Genomic DNA, 21,066 nt, shown 5'->3' with positions numbered 1-21,066 from the left:
TAGTGTATGTATGATTCATTTTATCCCACAGATTTTTTTCTTAGTGGGGGCAGGCGGTTATTACTGTGATTAAAATTTTAAGCTTTCAAGCAAAGTTGAACTAAAGTTAAAAAGTTAGTCATTGTTTGGACTACTTATTGTTACTATTGCCTTCTTCATTTATTCATTCTAAAATATTTACTGAATATCCATAACAGGAATCAGCTATGAAATGATCACGACTAATTTGCTAAAACTTTGAAAACTGCAGATATTTGCTTTTCCAAGTATAATCCCAATCACTCTCACTCGATTGCAGCCTAATGTAACTCCACCAGTCGGAGAGCGAGGGTTGGATATATAAACCCCATCTTATTCAGGCTGTAGGTGGTTGTCAGTTTCTGTTTCTCCAGTTAAAATAAAACATTTGGCAATTATAAATAAATCAGAGCTGTGCTGTACTTCCCAACTGCAAGTACTTGTTTGCTCTTTCAAAATCTGTGTTTGTCCATTGAAACGACATGCACGCATTATCTAAATAACCAGATAAGGAGAACATCACTCATGGAGGCTGCCACTGCCAACAACCAAGAACCCATCAGCCTGTATTTCACATATACCCTGTGCTATGCTAAACACCACAATACAAGAATGATTGAACCAGGCCAAACAAAATAAAACAAAGCGTGCTGCCCCAGCATCTACAGAATTCATAGTCTAGAGGGGAAGACATAAACCAATAATTACAAGACATGAGAAGTATAACAAATGAGGTAAGAGCCAAATGTGATGGGAATCCAGACGGCAGAATAACCTGTGTTAGCAAGTCAAACAAACTCAAAGAAAAGTTGACTTTTGGACTGGGGCTTGAAGGAGGGAAGCGTTCCTTGATGAGAAAAATGCTGTTTAAAAGCCCAAAATCAATAGGGAACAGAGCATACTTGGAGAACGGAAACAATTCTGGTTTGTGTGGATAAGGCTGGAACTGAGGTCAGGCTGAGAGAGAGAGCGGTCCAGAATTCCATGGAGACTTGAAGACTACCCTCTAGGCAAAGAACAGGAATTTGAAATAATCAGATCTAGCTCATGGATGGAACAAAGTATGGTGGCAGAAAAGGGTTTTTCTTAAATTGAGAGAAAAGAAAGGTAAATAGGATGGTGGGGTCTTCTGAATGATTATAAGTAATAAAAAGTGGTCTGGAAAGTTATCACCCAATAATATATTAAGTCTGCAGAATAGAATATATTATCATTCAAGTCAACATTGTACACACTGATGTCTTTTTTTTTCCTTTCTGTTTTTGAGGGGCCAGATGACCTATCACAATGTGATTTGGTTACCAGTGGTTATGCATTATTTACTTTTACTGTTCACATGAATGTGTTCTTTGTTCATAACAGCATGGGCCCAGCTGGCCAAATCTATTATAGGAATTGATTATGACACTACTTAAGACTGATATTTTATCAAACTAACTCTCCTAAATAATTTCTTTAATGCAGTCAATGTAATCTGAAACCACTGTACAAAAAACACACACACATAGCCATAAATATGCCATTTTGTATAGAAATACAATACAATCTCTCGAATATTTTCAAATATAATTAAGCCCCCCAAATTTCCACTTAAATAACTCCAATAGAAAATCCCAAAGACTTAGCAAATAATTATAATTTTTATTCAACAAAGGTGTTTATTTACCTGAGAGAAACTGCATGCGGCCCATATATCTCCCTCACTGCTGACAAATCAGCTTCGAGCTGTGGGTGCTTGTGTAGTTCCCCATCATAGTTGACCTGATGAAAAGACACGGTTTAGAAGCGACTTAGGGGAGGAGAGAATCAAAAGATCCCAAATACAAATTATCTCTTGTACAGGGCACCCTGCAGGTTCTGCCATGGGCACTTTCTCTGTCGCCTTCATTAAAGCACATCTATAATTGAGCAGTATATTCACTAAAGTTCTATGGTTCACATATGTCTAGTATAATTTATTGTGTTTAAAAAGTAAAATTAGGCTACTTTGATATCAACAAAATGCAAATGTTAAAAGGAGTGAAATAAGTGTCTGGCAGATAATCTGAAAAACTTCTAGACTGAAGAACAGCATTCACTTCCCCTTTGTAAGAATTAGCTGTGCAAACACAAATCAAAACTGGAAGAATTATTTTACATAATATGAAAGTTTTATATTGGTTAAAGAATCATTAGGGGAAAATACCCCATTGCTAAAACAGTATGCTTGGAGAGAAGAAACCTAGCCATATCTCAACTGCCTTACATATGCTTGGTTGACAAATTACTGATTTTTCATTCTGAATGAATAAATTGACTTGCATTCTTTTACATAATAAACTTTGGCTTTAAAGCACCTTTTTAACACATAATCTTCTCATTATACTACCCAAGTTACAAAGCATATTCGATCAAGAAGTTTATAGAAACAGGATTAAAAACCCAATATATCCATATCCTAAAATCACTCAGTTTAAAATTTTAACATGATTTTCGAACAATAGAATGAATTCTTTTATATATATATGCAGTTGTGGCTATGCTATTTTCATGTCTACAAATTACAAAGTTTCTTCATAACAATTTTTCAACAAAATACTTCACATTAGTATAAGAGGAAAAGGAAAATAATATACCGTGTTTCCCCGAAAATAAGACCTAGCTGGACCATCAACTCTAATGTGTTTTTTGGAGCAAAAATTAATGTAAGACCTGGTCTTATATAAGACCGGTATCATATCATATCATACCATACCATACCATACCATATTTATAAGACTGGGTCTTACATTATATTACAATAAGATCAGGTCTTACATTAATTTTTGCTCCAAAAGATGCATTAGAGCTGATGGTCTGGCTAGGTCTTATTTTCAGGGAAACACGGTAAGTAATGGAATGTTCAATAATTTGGGCCCATCAAGTTTTATAAAGTTTAATCATCTTCTGTTTAAAACTAACAATCAATACCTTTGTTTGAACTGTCATTTCAAAATATTGACTGAGCATAAAATGCTTAAGAAATGAAAAAGTCAAAAGCATAATAAAATGGTGTGTGCAAAATGACTATAATGAAGACTTCAACGTAAATGAATTACAGTCAAAGAATTACAAAAGTAACCTTAAGTTCTGATAATCTGTAGAATATGAGACAGATAAATTATACAGATTTCCTAGTTATAGAACCCTGAACAACACATAGGTCTCTTAGATCACAAACACAGAGTTCCACCGGACATACATGGCTACTGCTAACTGTTGAGAGTGGGTATTTGAAGGACATGGTGAGCTTACCTGTCCTCCATAATAAAATTCTTCAGAGTCATTATCACCTTCAGAATCTTCTTCCACTGTACTATTTTGTCTTGACTCCTTAAAATAACATAGTAAGAGGACAATTTCAATGGTCAAACTAGTTTGCCTCCTCTGAAAAGCACAAAGTGGCCATAATAGGTAGGTCTTGTGCATTTCATGTAGATTTTATGTGAAAACGTTCTTGGTGCCGAAACAAAAGGTAGTAAGAGACAGTTTTGTGGGTTCATTGAGCTCTATGTATATATTTTTTAAAAGTTCTATTTTGCTTATCCCGAGTTGTACAATTTAATATTTGATGTATATATAAAAACTATGTGTAATCAATTCAACTTGGGTTTCGTTCTGATTAAACATCTGACAAGCTCATACTGATTTAATTTTTATTAAAAAGTTCCTCAGAATTATTTATCTCAGACTGTTTTCACTTCCACTGCCAACTCTACACAATGGTATAAAAGAAAAGACACTTTGGATCCAATAATATAATAATTAAATTATGAAAATAAATATGAATCACATTATGAAGAGAACTCTCAGTACACAGAAACTTCAGATTTCATAAGGATATTTAATTAAATATGCTTGAACTTGAAGTTTGAGTTCTAATTAACTGAACCACATCTGTTATGTGTCTAAAGTACAAACAATGAAAATTCATCTAAAGTAATGAATAGTGGTACTCCTGTCCCTGGCACTGTTAAATTAAGATAATTAGAAGAACGGTAGCCTCCTTTAAAGACAGGAAATCTATTAATCCAATGTTTTGTAATCATTCCTAAATTTCTACACCAAATTTCAAATTCTTAAGGAAATTAAAACCTTAGAAAAGGAAATTTGGGTTTTACAAACTGCTACAAGTTTTTGGTTTCAGCAATAATATTTCTAAATCAGTAATTCTCCATGTGGATAGAGAAGAATAGATGAACAGTAAAACACTAAGAGGTTGTGTTGAGTGGATAGTTTTGAAAGAACTGTTGGCCTCATTGCACTCACTGTTGTTTAATGATCCAGTATTTATTTATAGATTCAAGTAAACTTTTTAAAAGTGAGGAAAAGGGATGAGTTTGTTGTTGTTATTGTTGTTGATTGAACACTGGCCAATAATAATAAGGCTATACCATGCTAAGGAGATCATCTTTTACAAATGAAATTTTAAGTATCCCAGCAAAACTAGGTATAACTACATGTAGTTAATTATAAGTTACGTTAGTGACCCTCAGTCAACTACATTATTTGGCGAAAATATAGAGAATAGGTTAGGTTTTGTATGCACTTTGTTAACATTTAAACAAGACCTTCTATTATTTTAAAGGGAGCCGCCTTCTCAGAGTTAATTTTAGACAGCTATCCTTCCTATTCAGTAAGTCCCTAAGCCATGAACTTGAGCTTCATTCACCAAATGCAATCTTAACTTAAATGAGAATTATGATATTAACTAAAAATACACAGTAAATCTAAAATATATCTATGCTGTTTTAAAGAAATATAAAACATAATTTACATACCTCCCCATTTTCCTTCTGTAATTTGGATTTTATGGATAGGCAACAGTTAATGTCATTTGTCTTTCTTAATTCTGAAAGTTATAATTAAAAAGTCATTTTAGTTTTCAGTATACTATTTACCAAATAGTCAAAAGTTTCAGTATAAAAACACCCCTTGGATGATTCTTTCCTTTGCAAGAAAATTAAGGGATATTTTGAAATTATATTATGTTGGGGAGTTACATAATATACAAGCTATTTTTCATTGCTCATAATAAAAAGGTCAAACTAAAATGTTACTATAGAGATTCTTTCAGTTCTCATTATATATTTCATGGGATCTACATTGCCTTAAGTATGCTTTTTAAACATTCAGTTTGTCTAGCAGCGTCATTATGCATGAAAATATTTTCACAGAGTAAATATCAACATAATACATTTTTAAAAGACTTTTTTAAAGTTCTGTAAATTTATGCAGTTAGAAAACTGTTGAACAACAAACTAATGCACTTTAGATGGGAAATTTGTATGGAGAACCAGATTTATAGATGCTACAGATTAATATCTCTTGCAAGGGCTAAAAGAAACCAAAAACCAAAGCTACCTTCAATAAAAAAAAGTTAACATAAAATAAAAAATAGTGTATTCCTATTACCTGTTGCTATTCGATGGAAAATTACTGGAATTGGCTCTGTAGTAACTAATACATCTTCATCATTTTCAGAACTTGACACATAGGTATTATCTGCAAAGAAATATGGACAATTGAAGGCATAGTAACTTGAAAAAAAATACATCCTTTATAAAACTATAAAGTTACATCCACATCATTTCTAACACCGATGACGCACACACTACTGTTCTAATTAATATCAGAAAAAAATGAAGTAAATTGCAAATTTATGTGTGAACTAATTGTAAATGGCCTCTTTAATGGCATCTCCTAGAGAATATATAGACTTTAGGATGGACACTATTTAAATACACCTAAAATATCCCATTTGGCGATGAATAGTTTGGATGTATCTGGTTGTCCGAACTCACGGACCAGGGTCCTTTCCAGCATCACTACTACAGGAAGCAGTCAGCGAGTGGAGGGAGGAAGCTAAACAAGAACACTTGGTGCACAGACAAGATGCAGTATTACGTCAGTAAGGAACTGGAGCCACAGCTTTTGTTGTCATTCACATCTCCCACCAAACTCTAATATATATTTTTAAGTTGATATCAAGTCTCACAATTATTCTTGTTCCACGGATTAACTTTATCGAAATAATTAAAATAAACAAGTTGAATGAATAAATTATTGAATTATTCCACAGATTCTTTAAGTTTCTTATACATCATTTGTTTCCTCTGGGGGGAAGAAAAACAGTATTTTTATAAATTTAGGATTTTTCCCTGATAAATACTGATCTTCAATTATATGGTACTATAACACACAGTTGTTTATTCTATTTTGCTTGTTGATGATTACAGGGCATTTGTGAGACAGCTATTTAACAAACACTTCACCGATTCTTTAATAATTGTCCTATAACGCACTCATCAATGATGTATAAAATGTATAAAATATAAATATAAAAATGAAAGTATAAAGTATTCCCAACTTATAGGAGAAGCTGGTATCAATTTCTGCTAATGGAAATGAGTGTTCGGATGACTGACTAAAATACACGATAAAAGATCTTGAGCCAAGTTTTCATAATATTGTGTCAGTACAGTGAGAACATGATTTTTAATTGATATTGAAGTCATTACTTTAATTCTAAAGAAACATCTGTACAGTTGTAGGCGTTGAGTAATGAGGAAATGATAGTGATAGAGATTCACAGCACAGCCACACAAGAGTCTCAACAAACGTAAAGCTTCAATAGGTATGCAGGAAGGTGAGAGAAGATGGATGTGACTCGATTTGAAACAAAACACGTTCGCCTCATTACTTTGATTTGTTTTAATTACAAATTTTGCCTTATTTCGCTTTCAAGTAGCATCAAGGAGGAAGTGAGATTTTTGTGTTTATCAAGTGGGACCACAGATTAAGAAACAGATTTCATACAAATTTGTTTAAATTATCATCTCATCATGTTAGTTGAAGACTACTTATCTGGAGTCTCTTCTGTCAGTAACCTTATACTTTCAGGTAAAGATCAGAGAGTCCTCTGTTAAAGCTAGATTTTAAATTTCTTAAACCCTCAATCACAGTCTTACTGATCCAAAGTTATTTGCTACCGAATTGAGTTAATTAGGTTTTCCCTGTGCATAATGCATTCCTTGAAGCAAACTTATAGAGAAAAGGAGTATCACAAGGGAGGATTAAAGCAACAGAAGTAATAGCTGACTACCAACTTGAAGGGACGATCCAGAAATATCCGTAAAACGGACACTGTCATACGCAATATCTCAGTGTCATGGAATGAGAAGGATTTTATAAAGTAGCAAGAGGCAAGTAAATTAGGACTTTGTTTAAGAAAACAGGGATGTGAATAGCTCAATATAAACAATCAAATGGCTTATGTAAAGTGTTGACACTGGAAGGCAGTAAGATTTGATTCAAGGTAATATAATTTCGTAATATATGTTGCATAATGCAGAAAGACAGGTGTGGGGACAGAGCCCCAAAAAGCAGTTTGCAGGCTCTCGGCCTCACATAGAAAGGTGCTGGCTCAGGTAGTAAATGGCCATCAACTGTGATCAAATGGCCAGCAGCTGTGGCTAGTTGGCCGTCAGCTGTAACCAGTGAGCCATTGGCCACGAATATAACTGCTGTGGTTACGCTAGCAGAAAAAAAAAGGAGAGCTAGCAAGAAGATGGTGGCTGAGTCTGCAAGCGGCACAGTGAGGGTTGAGAATTGTGTTGTTCCTGGTTCCTGTGTCTCCAACCCAGCCGCCAGTGAGAGTATAGTGGTATGACTCCCCTACCTATGGCTCCGTGGGTGTTCCTTTTTGGCCTCACCATGTCCTGCGTTCTTATGTGGGGAGTGGGACCAGAGACCCTGCCGGACGCCCTGCACGACACATGGCGTAGTCGGCAGGATCCCCTGCACAACAACAGGCTAATGTATCCAAACATATCATTTTCTAAGAGATTTTCTATCAGTTTTTAGAACGCTTTTAATTTCTGTTTTTGGCTTAATTTACACAAACCAAAATGTTTTTTGGTTTCATGACACTATCTATTAAGTGGCCTATACGATACAATAGGTCAGGTCACAGAGGTACATACACTAAAGTGTATGTACACTAAAGCACTAAAATGTAGGAGAGCTGACAAAGCACATCAAATCTAGACCCTATTACTAACCAGATGTTTATCTCTGAGCCTACACCACAATCTTAAGTGATAAAATGAAGAGCTTTGCTGGTGATCTTTGAGGATAGTCCCAGCTGTGTGAATGAATTCTATGCTTTCTTTCATTGTTGTTGTTGTTCACATAATTATTTCAAATCTTCCTCAAACTATTTTTACATCTGTAATAATCGTAATATCATCTATGTTTAGACATGGAAAAGTAGGACATATAAAGAATAAGGAATGCATTTAAGGTAACAAAACGAGTCATTGAAAGAACAGAATGTTTTATTATGCTAAGAGAAGTAAATCAGACAGAAAAAGTCAAGAACCATATGACTTCACTGATATGTGGGATATAAAACTGAAAGCAACAAAGGAACAAGACAAATAAATAAATAAATAAAAACTCATAGACAGACAACAGTTTAGTGGTTACCAGCGTGTAAGGGGGTCAGAAGGTGGTAGATGAGGGTAAATGGAATCAAATATATGGTGATGGAAGGAGAACTGACTCTGGGTGGTGAACACACAATGTGATATATAGATGATGTATTACACAATTGTCCATTTGACACCTATGTAACTTTACTATTATTGCCCCAATGAATGGAAGGAAGGAAGGAAGGAAGGAAGGAAGGAAGGAAGGAAGGAAGGAAGGAAGGAAGGAAAGAAAAGAATGTTTTCAAACTCAAATTCCTTCACAGGAATTCTCCCACATGACTCTAGAGCTGCCAATTGTTTTTCGTAACACTTCTGGGGACAGTTGTGTTCTTTAATGTGTAAGTTTTGTTGAGGACCTATAGAAGTTTGTTAAAGGCTGGTAACAGTATGAACATTTCCTCTTCTCTTCCCTACCAGATTATACAAGCATTACTAGAACTTCCATGGACAACTGGGGATAGAGGGGTAGAGAGCTATGGAAAAGCATCTCTTACACGATTGCTTTTATTCTATTCCAAATGCCAACATAATTTAAGCCAAGTCATTCCAGTACTCATTACTATGTAACTTAAAAGAAATAATCGTAAATAATAATTATACGGTTTTTATACTATAACACGTTATTTCCCCTGAATGTTCTATGTAATATTCACGTCAACCCCCAAGCCAATCAAATATTATCCCCATTTTAAGGATGAGGAAACCAAGGCTCAGAGAAACTAAATAACTTGCTCAAATTATTCACATCACTAAAGTATTAAGCAGTACTACAGCTAGTCAGTGTGAAAATGTCTGAATCCAAAAATCAATGCTTTGCTATGTTTCTTAATATAAAATAATTGCCACTCAACAATTCCAATACCTTGTAGAACATATGAAAGGGATGAGAGAATTCGCACCCACCAGTAGATAAGCCACTTAATTAAAGATGGAAACTGATGAGAAAGAATTCTGCTGTTCTGTTACACAGCAAAGACAATTATCTATGGCTTATAACGTACTTACCTTTAAAAAATAACAAACTGTCGACAGTATAAACTCCATACAGAATTACAATTAAACCAGAAGGCTGCTCTATATCTTCATTTTATTTTGAAAACTCAATAAAGACACTCTAAATTTTTATTTTCACAAAAACAAACGATGAAATGAGTTTCAATAGGTGGCATAGGTTACTTCATAGATAAAATTATAAAATGACAAGTCTGATTCTAAAAAACAAATAGGGTAACATAAATCCTGAATTTGGAGGATTATGCTGGTACATTTCCATAGGGCAAAAAAAATTCCATATTTTCAAACTTGGATGATGAGTTAATCATTGAACCATAAAAACCAAGCAAAAGTAGGGGGGGAAATGCCTGAGGAAAATTAGCAGAAGGAATTAATAAAAGTATTACCAAAGTCACTGCATTTTGAAATTAAAAACACGAAAGAGCTATTTGAAAGAATTTTTAACACAGTCAACTTTTTGGAAGAAAAATCAAAAGGGGGAAAAAAGGCAAGAACAGATACAAAACAAAAGAAATGAAAAAGAAATAACTGCAGTGATGCAGAAAACTTTTAGATGTATAGACTGAATACTATAAAAAACATTTTGCTAAAAAGTTTGGACATTTCACCAGCATAGTGGGCTTTCAAGAACACATGTTAAAAAATGACTAAGGAACAGAAAAACAACAGATCAATAATTATGGCAGAAACCAACCTTAAAAAGATAACAGGCTCAGAAAGATTTGCTTGCAAGTTCTAGCAAATGCCAAAAGAACAGTTTAATTCTCTCAGTACTTTGAAGTCTTTAGTTACAAAGCCTATGACAAAATGCACCTAATTTGTATAGACCCACAGTAAGATACCTAATTTAATTTGTCACCCTGTTCTTTAAAGGAGAAAGCATATATGATACCCAGCAGATGCCAAACAAGAATTTGAAATTTAAAATTATTCTGGAAATTCTAGCCAATGCGAAAGGAGAAAAAAACAGAGGTATGAATACTGAAAATGAAGAGCAAACATTTTTATATAATGTCTATCTGAGAAATCAAGTATATTAATTGAACCCTTAGTACAAATTAATGTAGATTAAAATTTAATAATTGGGAAAATATTATTATAGTAACATTCACTTTAAAGAAAGCTCCACAGAAATATTACTACAAATTCTTCTCCAGAAGTGGTAGGAATCAGAACTGAGATATAGACTTGGTTTTACCACCAAACAACATGTCCTTAGGAAATACTATTTGCCCTCTCTCAGCCATTTCTTCAAGTGTAAAATGTCATGTTCTGTCTCTACACAGACTGACATTGAGAATCAATTCAATTATGTATATGAAAATACTTGACATACAGTGTATTGGTTGCTTCAACCAATTCAAAATTCTACCCCAGAATGTGCTAATCACTCCCATCCTTGTGCTTTATTTATACTCCTTTTCTTTTTAGAAATGAAATTATACTGGCAATACACTACAAACTGATCCAAAAAGAGAATTTTAAAAACCACAAATGATAACTAATGCTTTATTTTAAATTTCAATTTTTCTGTCTTGTATTTCTAAATGGATTCGCACGTGGCGAGAAAAAGTCAGAGTCACGCCGCTTAGCCACAAGAGGGAGCTAAACATTTGGTTCATTTGATTTATGAAAGGCATTTTTTACCATATCTCCGGCGCTACAGAATAATTCGGTCTTCAAGTTGGGCTTTGATTTGTGGCATTATTTCTATTACCTTGACATGAAGTCCTGAACCTCTGATGATTGACATCTACAGGAGCTCCCTCAAATGAGAAGCATGATAATTATAATATTTACAATAGTGGGCCTTTTATTTTCCTAACATACTTAAGCAAACATTCATCATCAAAAATGTTCTATATCATAATAAATGAGAGGGCTGATTGTAAAAGTATCTACAAAAAACATTTTTCTTTATAAATATATCTTGTCTTTGTTTTACCAATAAAATCTGCCTAGAATAATTTTTATATTATTTTATACTAGGCATATCTTTAATAATAACTTGCCTTGTAAAATTGTACAATAGTTTTTTAAAATACTATGCTTAAACATATGGAGAGCATACCAAAATAATGGTAAGGGAGTTTATGATTACAAAATTATTTTAAAAGATGACATTTGATTTTATAAAAACATGAAAATTCAAAATGCATAATGCAAACTGCCACAGGAAATACCTAACTTAAATGTTAAACAAAATAAGTTTTACAAGTATCCTCACACCACATTATAAACTAATTATTTTAAAAAATACTTAAAGTACATATAGTCGTTTTATACAGAAAAATATGATTCCAATCATGCAAAGTATGTGAATAAAATGTCTAGATTTAAATAGGAATTTGAATTATGATTCCATTTTATGACTCTGACAGATCACAACAGTTAGTATGGTAGCCATTTGATTTTATTAAGAATACTGAAGTAAAATATATATACGCACATACACACACACACACACACACACACACGCAGAAGGTGCCAAAAAAATGTATACACATTTTTAAGAAAGTAAAACACTGTATTAAAATTACGCTGATGGTAACCACTTTGAGCACCACTTATAATTACAGAAGTCAAATGTGATTTGTATTCATCTTTCGTTGTCGGTATATATTGCGCAGTACAATTTTAATACAGTTTTCCTTTCTTAAAATGTGTATACATTTTTTGGCACCATATATATTACATACATATATAATATACATATAAAATATAGGCTGTTGAAATTTGCTATTCTTTTCCAAAAAATACAATAGTTTCTTGCAGTATACTCTTTTCACTGCCATAAGCTAATCAAGTCACATGTGATCTACACTAAAGTCTAACTCAGTGCTTTTGCTCTTATTCAAGATAAAATACTAGATCATTTGTGAGACAGATACTAAAGTGAAACATCATGTTGGTATCTTCAAATTATCATGACTTAAACGTCAGCTTATACATCTTGGGCTCTGATGAAATTACAGTGAGTGTAGAGAAGACAACTGACCATGGCCTAGAAGAAAGATACTTGTTAGATTTATAGAAAAATGGGTCTGCAGTGATGTTACATTCTGTACTCTATGTTTCAGGCCCTAGTAATATATTTTAGGACACAGAGTGAGAACAGCTATGTATATGCACGATACCTAGTATATATAGTCCCTATACCAGTTACACAATCCATAGGCTGTGGATTACTGGGTTCAAATCCCAGCTCTTCTTCTGAGAAGCAGTGTCATCATTTAGCTATAAAATGGGGATATTATAGTAAAAATCTCATAGAATTGTGAGGAGAGAGAGAGAAAGAGAGAGAGAGAGCGTGTGTGTGAGTGTGTGTGTGTTTAGTAATGTATATATATAAATAGCTATTATTATTATTTTTAGTTATTACTTTAGCTGTTAGTTTTACATATTATTTTTACATTATGAAAAGTCAAATGATGTTCCAAAACCAATAGCTAAACCAGGTGAGCAAGTCTTTATTTTAACTCAGGGGTGTCCAAACTGCGGCCAGCAGGCCAACTGCGGCCCGCGATCCATTTTTTATTGGCCCGCAGCAAATTGCAAAAATATATTTAGTTTACTTAAATAAACCAGGTGAGGCAATGCATACTTCACCTCGAGTGAGTGGCCCGGCTGTTTGTGTATTTTACTGCACATGGCCCTTGGTGAAAAACGTTGAAAAAAGTTTGGTCACCCCTATTTTATCTGCAATGAGGTAAATATTTAGGTTGAAGCTGTCATATGGCCTCAAGTAAACTACTTCATTGGGAAACTATTTTGATTCTGGACTGTGTCTCAGGATAAGACATGTACCTCACAGGTAATCTCACAGGTAATCAATACAGTTCTTCTATATCTTTAAGTTTTCCCCTGCCAATGTCTTACCCCTAGATATATTCATCTCCAGAAGAAAAAAATACATCTCCAGAAGAAAAAAATACTCAAAGGTATCATGACATGAATATTCGTAATACAAATAAAAAGAAGAAAAGCATACCTGGGTAATCTTCAGACACATGTACTGAATAGGATACACTGTTAAAACAGGAAAAAAAGAAAGGCTCAAGTTACTGCTATGGCAGACATGCTTTTAAAAAATAAAAACCAATCCCATGTTACCTGTTACTTTATACAAATTATAAGTATGTAATATAATATACAAAATGGATTAAAAAACCTGATATTTGACATCAGAAACTTGCAGATTTTTTAAGAAATATGACATAGGAAACGGATTTTTAAGATATTATACGTTTGTGTAAATGGTTTTTGAAATGTCTTTCTCACAATAGTGAGACTTTCTTTAGTATACGTCTTTTTATCTCAGCAATGTCTAATATTCCCTAATTTATGATCATTTGTTATTTGCTCAGATTTTACCAAATCATCTTTTCTTATCAAAAATAAAGTATTCCTTCTGTTTAGTATGGTAGTCAAGAGCTTAAAACATTTGCTTTTAATATTGTTTCCCTATAATATACTGTGCTTTGGAAACATGTCCCTTTTTTTTAAAGAATTAACAAAATGATGACAGTGTAACTAATAGTTATTCATCAGCTATTGTCACTACATAATAAACTACCTCCTGTTCTCAGAAGGACCGAGTTGTTTCAAAAATATTTTTAAAGGGCATTTAAATTTTACAATTCCTTTCTGAGTAACTCCACTGCCTCTTTATACTTATCTCATATGACATATGGAAATTTATCATCCTTTTTTTATTTGTTCACTTTTTTATGTCTAGCAACTAGATTGCAAGGCTTTTTTTAGGTTAGGGTCCATGTCCACTTGTATTTTTAACACAGTCACCTATTTCAGTGCGTGACACACAGCACATATTCAATATTAACTTTTTGAATGTATCAGTGGAGCTGCCACCTGCCTGAGAGAAGTCAATCTAGTTCAAGTTCAGCCAAATTAACTGCCTGTAATCACCAAAAAAAGTCAATTCTCTCTGGAGGAACATACAGAATACAGAGTTTACACAGTACTATTTACCAAGTGAGTCTCATACAATCCAACTTACCACGTGAACAACTAGGAAAATCTAACCTATATAGGAGAGAGAGAGAATCTGACCCAAGTGTTAAAATTAGCCCAGGGTGATGTAAAAAACAGTTACTGTAACCACGCTTACAGATGTAAAGGAAAACCCAATCCAAAGAAGAAAAAACAAACAAAAACAGACCATCAGGATTTTGTGGGACACTAGCAAAAGAGCAAACATTTTGTATAATGAGAGTTTCAGAAGGTGAAAAGAGCGAGAATAACACAGAAGGGAACAAAGGGTTGAAAATTTCCCAATTTGGATGAAAGCTGCAGATTCACAGACTGAAGAAGTTCAGAAAACCCCAAACAGAGTACGTGCAAACAGAACCACACCCAGGAACACACAAACTGCTGAAAACCAAATGTAAGGAAAACATTTCTCTAAAAAAAGAAAAATGATGCGTTACATACAGAGAAACAACAAAAATCAATGTCGAGTTTTCCTAAGAAACTATGGAGGACAGAGGACACCAAATGTTAAAGAGCTTGAGGGTGTGGGGACAACTGTGAACCCAGAATTCTATATCCAGACCATGTATCGGTCAAAAACAAAGGCAAATAAAGAAGCTTTCAGCTAAGTTAAAATTGTGGGAATTTGTCCCAGGAGATTTAAAATATAATGCCAAGTGAAGTTCTCTAGGCTGAATATCAGAAAGTCAAATATACAGAGGAATGAAGAGCACCAGAAATTGAAAATATAAAAGACTATTTTTGTCTTATGTTTTTAAAATATACATGACTGTTTAAAGTAAAAATTCTGACATTTCAATGGGGGTTTATAACATATATAAATATCATACACATGACATTATAATCTAATGTCTAGAGAGGGGTTACATGGTCACATATGCAGTTTCAACGTGCTTACATTTTATGTGAAATGGTATAATAGTGACCATAAATAATAACTCTAAGAACATTATTGTAATCCGCAGAGCAAGCCACCGCACCTCCACCAAGCTTAAAAAACAACAGATAAATGAAAGTGGAATTCTAAATTATTTTGGAACATTTAGTTCAAAAGAAGGCAGGAACAGAGGAACAGAAAAAACAAGGGAAAAACAGAAAGCAAACAGTAAAGATGCCTGAATCCAACCATAGCAAAAATTGCATTAAATGCTAATGGACGAAACACACTGAATACAAGGCAAAGGTAACGAGAATGAATAAAAAAGCAAGATCCAAACCTCTGCTGTCTTATTTAAGAGATCCACACTAAATATAAAGGCACAGTAGATTGATAAGAAAGGCTGGAAAAGATACACCATGTAAACAGTTAAGCATAAGGACGCAGAACTGCTTAAGTTAATAACAAAGATTTCAAGAGAAAGATACAAAGTGATCATGAAAAAAGGGTCATCTCATCATGTTGAAGGAACAAAATCATAACTGTGCATGCACCTAAAAGAGCTTCAAAATACGTGAGGCAAAACCCGACAGAATTAAAAGGAGAAACAGACAACTCCACAATCACAGTTTGAGTAATTGACAGAACCAGACCACTACCCCCCCAAAAAATCACTAAAGACAAGATCTGAAACAGGTTTTCATGGAAAACTACAACCGCAGAATATATTTTTCTTTTGAGGTACGCATGGGTGGAATGTTTACCAAGATAGATCGTACACTAGGCTATAGAAGTCGTCTTACTAAATTTGAAAGGGTGGATGGTCATCATAGGTCATATCCTGGATTTCCTGACTCGTCTTGCCCTTATGGACCTGAAGCCTGAAGTCCTCAAACAGCCGCTGTGTGACTGGACTTTGGATTTTGCGTTGGCGGGGCACCGGCAATGAACCTCTCAGGCAAGCCCAAGTGTCCAGGACTCCGTCGGTGAAATTCCCAGCACGATGCTCAGTCCTCAGACAGAGATTAGGCAGGGAGGAGGAAGACTGAGTGGGAGCAGGAAGGAAAGGCAGGTAGTAAAGAGACCAAGTACTGCTGTAGTGTGCTTTCATAAAACACATTTAATTGTTCAAGTAATTCAAGAAGCATTTCTTGGTAACCTGGTAGAAGCCAAACATTGTGTTAATGCCAAATAAGATTTAGGTAGGAAAAAAATCAGGAAATGACTTTGAATGATTAATTCACAGAAAAACAGAAAGTGTGTCACATAATAAATATGATAGACAAAGGAACCTGAACATTTGAAAGAATTACAGTAGATGTCTTTTTTTTTTTTTTTTTTTACTTTTCATTTTAAAATAATCCGAGGGTCACATGAAATTGCACAAATAGCACAGAGAGGTCTCCTTCTCCCAGTTTCCTCCACTTGATTATATTTTATGTACCTATAGTACAATATCAAAAGCCAGGAATCGACATTAGTGTGAAGTTTGGGTATAGTTCTATATCATTGTATAATATTTGTATCATGTACCCACTACCGCAAATCAAGATACAGAACTATTTGATCAAAGATTGCCCTCGTGCCACCCTCTTTCGTCTCCTTTCACCACAACATCCCTAACCCCAGGCAGCCACTAATCAATTCTCCATCTCTACAGTTTTGTGATTTCAAGAATATTATATAAACGGAATCACAGAGTATGAAGCATAATAGTATGTTAAGGCAACATTAGTATATTTCGCAAAACATTACTAAGATTGGCAATATTGAGGATACACTAAAGGAGAGAGAGATCGAATTAAGAAGCTGCCGTACTAGTAGTAAAACATGAGCAAATATCCGCGGGGAGGTATGGAACGGGAAGAAGGCAGGAGCAAACGGCAGACACTGGACCCCAGCCAAGAGCCAGCTTTGGGAATCATGGCTTGAATCCACTGCCAAGAATCAGAAGAGAAAATAACCATGTCTCTGGTGCCTCAAACAAGCTGGGGAAATATACACTATGACCTCACATGAATTTATTTCCCATGATTCATTCCCTTATATAATGAAACTGTACCATGTGGAAATGAAATTATTGATGATGAAGGCGACCCTTCATCTGGCAGTACTGTGACAGAAGCCTGGGACACTGCCAGATTATACTCAGTGCTAAGGTGAATTACTTTCCAAGAGCCTAACCATCTCAACCAATAGCAGTTGGCTTCATTTTTCATTCAAATCAATGTCTGAATCGAAACTGAAGCCTTACGACATTCTCACATCTATCTCCAATTAGGGAGCCTGCTGTAGTTACAGCCAAATAAACAGGAGTCAAATTCTAGCTTTGGGCCTCACTAGCTGGGTGGCATAAGAAAAGCCATCGCAACAAGCTCAGCTTCAATCTCTTTCACGTAACATGGGAGAATCCAGACCTACCTTAGAAGCCTGCTGTGATGATTTAACTGCTTAACAGGTGTAAGGCCCCCAGGACAGCGCCAGACACTGAGCAGCAGGTGCCAAGTAATTTTAGTCAGCTTCCAGCACAAGCAATGAAAATGTATAGAAGTGAAATTTTACATGAATGAGTGTTCTCTGGAGAACTCAATTTGCTCAGGATCCCAATATACATGTTAACATTTATCAGAGACAAAAGCTAACACTGATGATTTTATTTTATGGTTGGATTATCCTCGTGATATTAGGAGACATTTCCATGTTCATGGTCATACCTAATTTTTCAAGTATGAAACAGAACGCAAAGGTCCTACAAAATGATTCATCAGCTCCTGTGCTATACAGTGTGTTCTTGGTAGCACACCAGAAGGAAAATCACCAGGGCTGTAATATTTGAATCGGTTTCACTTTGTGGTTTCCAGAGTTCTCAGGGAAACGGTCTAGTAGCAGCAGACATGGATGATTAAGCTAAGGGACCTAATAGTTAGGGCCAAAAACAGAGCAAAAAAGAAAGTTGAAGGATAGAAAGCTGAAGGATAGAAAGCTTAAGGATAGATAGAAGCATAAGGATAGCATGTGCTGCACATGATAAATGCTAAAGCAGGCAAAAAATACTGTGAAGAAATGAAAGCAAAAGGTGAACATGAGAAGGAAGAAAAACCTGGGGCAAGCTCTGAATTGATTCAAGAAAAATGTCTTCAGCGTTTTGGAATATACTAAATTACAACTGTATTGAGGTGCTTTGCCAGAGAGATAGTCAAGTCAGTCATTATGTGTTTGGTATATACTCTATGCATCATACGGTACTAGGCGCTTGATATCACAAGTGTAAAACTAGAATCTATAGCTTATTTCTATAACTTCAGTAATTTTTAAAAATAAAATGGTTGCTTCTACCCCTATTCCTCCGAAAATATCTGTCCTAACCAAAGAAACCTCTCAATTGTCAAGAGCCTCTGAAGGAGTTCATGCAGGAGCCCTCAGATATTTAATATCTACCTAATCTTGCATTTTGTTTATATATTTGTTTACTCCTATAACTAAAATCATTCATAGGGACATTCTTGTATGTCCCTCGCCACTTACTCCATTACCATCCTAGTCCTTCTGAAGTATCTACAGAGAACTAAGAATAGACCAAGTTTCCATCTAGTTTCCAAGTTCACAGATCTAAAAAATGTGTTTGAGAATAATAGGGAGCTAATGGAAGATGGCAGTTTTAAAATAATAGAGATAGGAACTCAGACTTGAGGTGAAAGAGTTTTAGATTTAAAGTACTGACTTTAATATCTATAGTTTTATAAGTGGACCCCCAAATGTTGTGACTTTCTGCCATCTCTAACTCAAAACTCCCGGATCCTGAGCTGATCCTTTTTCAACTACACCCAGGGTTTTGATAGAGCAAGCAAAAACCAATTATTTGGTTGTGCAATACCCTTTTATCTTACTCTCTAAAACCTAACGCAGTTTCTCTGTTAAACCAAATCCTTACATATCTTTTCTCTCCCAGTGAGATAACTTTTAGAATTTACTTGAGAAAAAGCAAAATGCAGAAACTAACAAAAAATGGCAGCTAATGGCAAACAGTCGTCCACCCTCGCTCCATTGCTCATAAGTACACACCTCAACTTTGTATGTTCACTTACAAGACAACAACTTAGACCTGAGGATGTATGGACCCCACCCCACTCCCAGACCCACTGGGAACTTACTAGAACCAAATCCACTCCAGTACTTAGAATTCTGCCTTCCCCCACTCTTCAGTACTATAGGGTGAAAGAGACACTGTTCAGCTACCCACCTCCACAAACCACTCTTGCATCTCAAGCTAGAAGGTGGTTTCTTGAAATACTAGAAGCTCACATTTGCTATTTGGATGACATTTACTTCCCGAAACATTCACCAACCCTTCGTTATCTTTGATATCTTGCAAGAACACTCTTAACTATCCAGGTCAATCAGCTATAGCACTCTCATTCTTTACCATTATTAATTATTAATCGTGTTGTCATTTATCCAGGATTAGGGATTTCCAAGGCCCCCTCTGACTCTGCACTAAAAATCCTCACATCACACACATCCATATGGACAACTGTAAGCTATGTACACATACTTCCATGGCCTCATCTTCCCTTAACGTTAGCTCATCAAACCCACGACTACATCTTGGACCTTGACTGTGATTGCCCTCCTTCTAAAGTCCCCTGAAGTCCCACGTCCCACTTTCTAGCCACCATTTTATCACGTTTCAGCCCTCACTCCTTTGCTCCTATCCTCTGACGTCCTTACATCCCCATGCTTTCCTTCTGTGTTGTTGGTCCCTCTTGGCTTACATCCTTCTTCATGTGACCATAGATACCTCACTGCTCTCTCCAAACCACCTCAACCCGCTTGTCATCCTCAACCCCTTTGTCGTGCACCCCTCTCTTTGTCCATGCATTCTCACCGCTGAGGCCTGGGCTCTGAGTGCTGCTGGAAAGGACAATGAAACTAAGGGATCTGTGCCACTACCGACATGAGGTGTTCAATACCAGCTATGCACCTGCCTCACATAGTCCTTTACTTTTTCTTCAGTTGTTTTTTTAACCCTCACAACTTTCCAACACTGTATAACAGCCTGTCCTTTCACTATCCATATTAAGATAAAAGAGATTATCATATGGTTAATCCCTCAGGCATTCTCTCAATTCCTTTTGTTTTTTGTATAATTGATTATTCATTATTCTATAAACCATTTAAATCACCACCTTCTCATTGAAGTTCCCATTCTCTCAATTCTTATTCCCACCAACCACCTGTAAGCTCATACTTCTCTCTTTGCACCTGGAAAGAAGACAATGTCTGTTCTTCCATATAAGACTAGTCTATCTACTTCATCTACTTAATTTATAGATCCCGTAAACCTACACTCATTTTGGACCTTGTTCTATTAATTTAATGCAGCAATCCCATAATTTGAAATTAATCAAGAATTTATAATTATGGAAGTGTGGAAACATTTAGCCCCAAAAATATTAAATATAATTTAAAATGAAAAGGTGCCCCAAAAAGCAAAAGTGCCAATAATAGGATTATACAAACTGTTATATACATATAATGTAACACCAGGCAACTGTGAAAAAGTAATACTGCAAAATAATATGTAATAAAAGATAAGTTTGTGATACATTAAGGTATATACAAAATTTTGGA

General features: G+C 35.0%; 1 protein-coding gene across 2 annotated transcripts in view; it reads right to left on the bottom strand.

Moving 5' to 3' along the window:
- The window catches only part of PARP8 (poly(ADP-ribose) polymerase family member 8), a 166,650-nt gene that overhangs the window by 60,175 nt on the left and 85,409 nt on the right, over positions 1 to 21,066 (bottom strand). For both annotated transcript variants that reach the window (XM_033110741.1, XM_033110739.1), the window contains exons 4-8: positions 13,537 to 13,574; positions 5,452 to 5,541; positions 4,818 to 4,888; positions 3,292 to 3,369; positions 1,685 to 1,779 (exon numbers count right to left, since the gene is read on the bottom strand). In XM_033110741.1, the coding sequence (XP_032966632.1) occupies positions 1,685 to 1,779; positions 3,292 to 3,369; positions 4,818 to 4,888; positions 5,452 to 5,541; positions 13,537 to 13,574 (372 nt within the window). The remainder of the gene's footprint in view (positions 1 to 1,684; positions 1,780 to 3,291; positions 3,370 to 4,817; positions 4,889 to 5,451; positions 5,542 to 13,536; positions 13,575 to 21,066) is intronic.

This window comes from Rhinolophus ferrumequinum, chromosome 7, assembly GCF_004115265.2.
Source record: "Rhinolophus ferrumequinum isolate MPI-CBG mRhiFer1 chromosome 7, mRhiFer1_v1.p, whole genome shotgun sequence".
Lineage (NCBI taxonomy): Eukaryota > Metazoa > Chordata > Mammalia > Chiroptera > Rhinolophidae > Rhinolophus > Rhinolophus ferrumequinum.
This window is presented reverse-complemented; position numbering and strand designations above follow the sequence as displayed.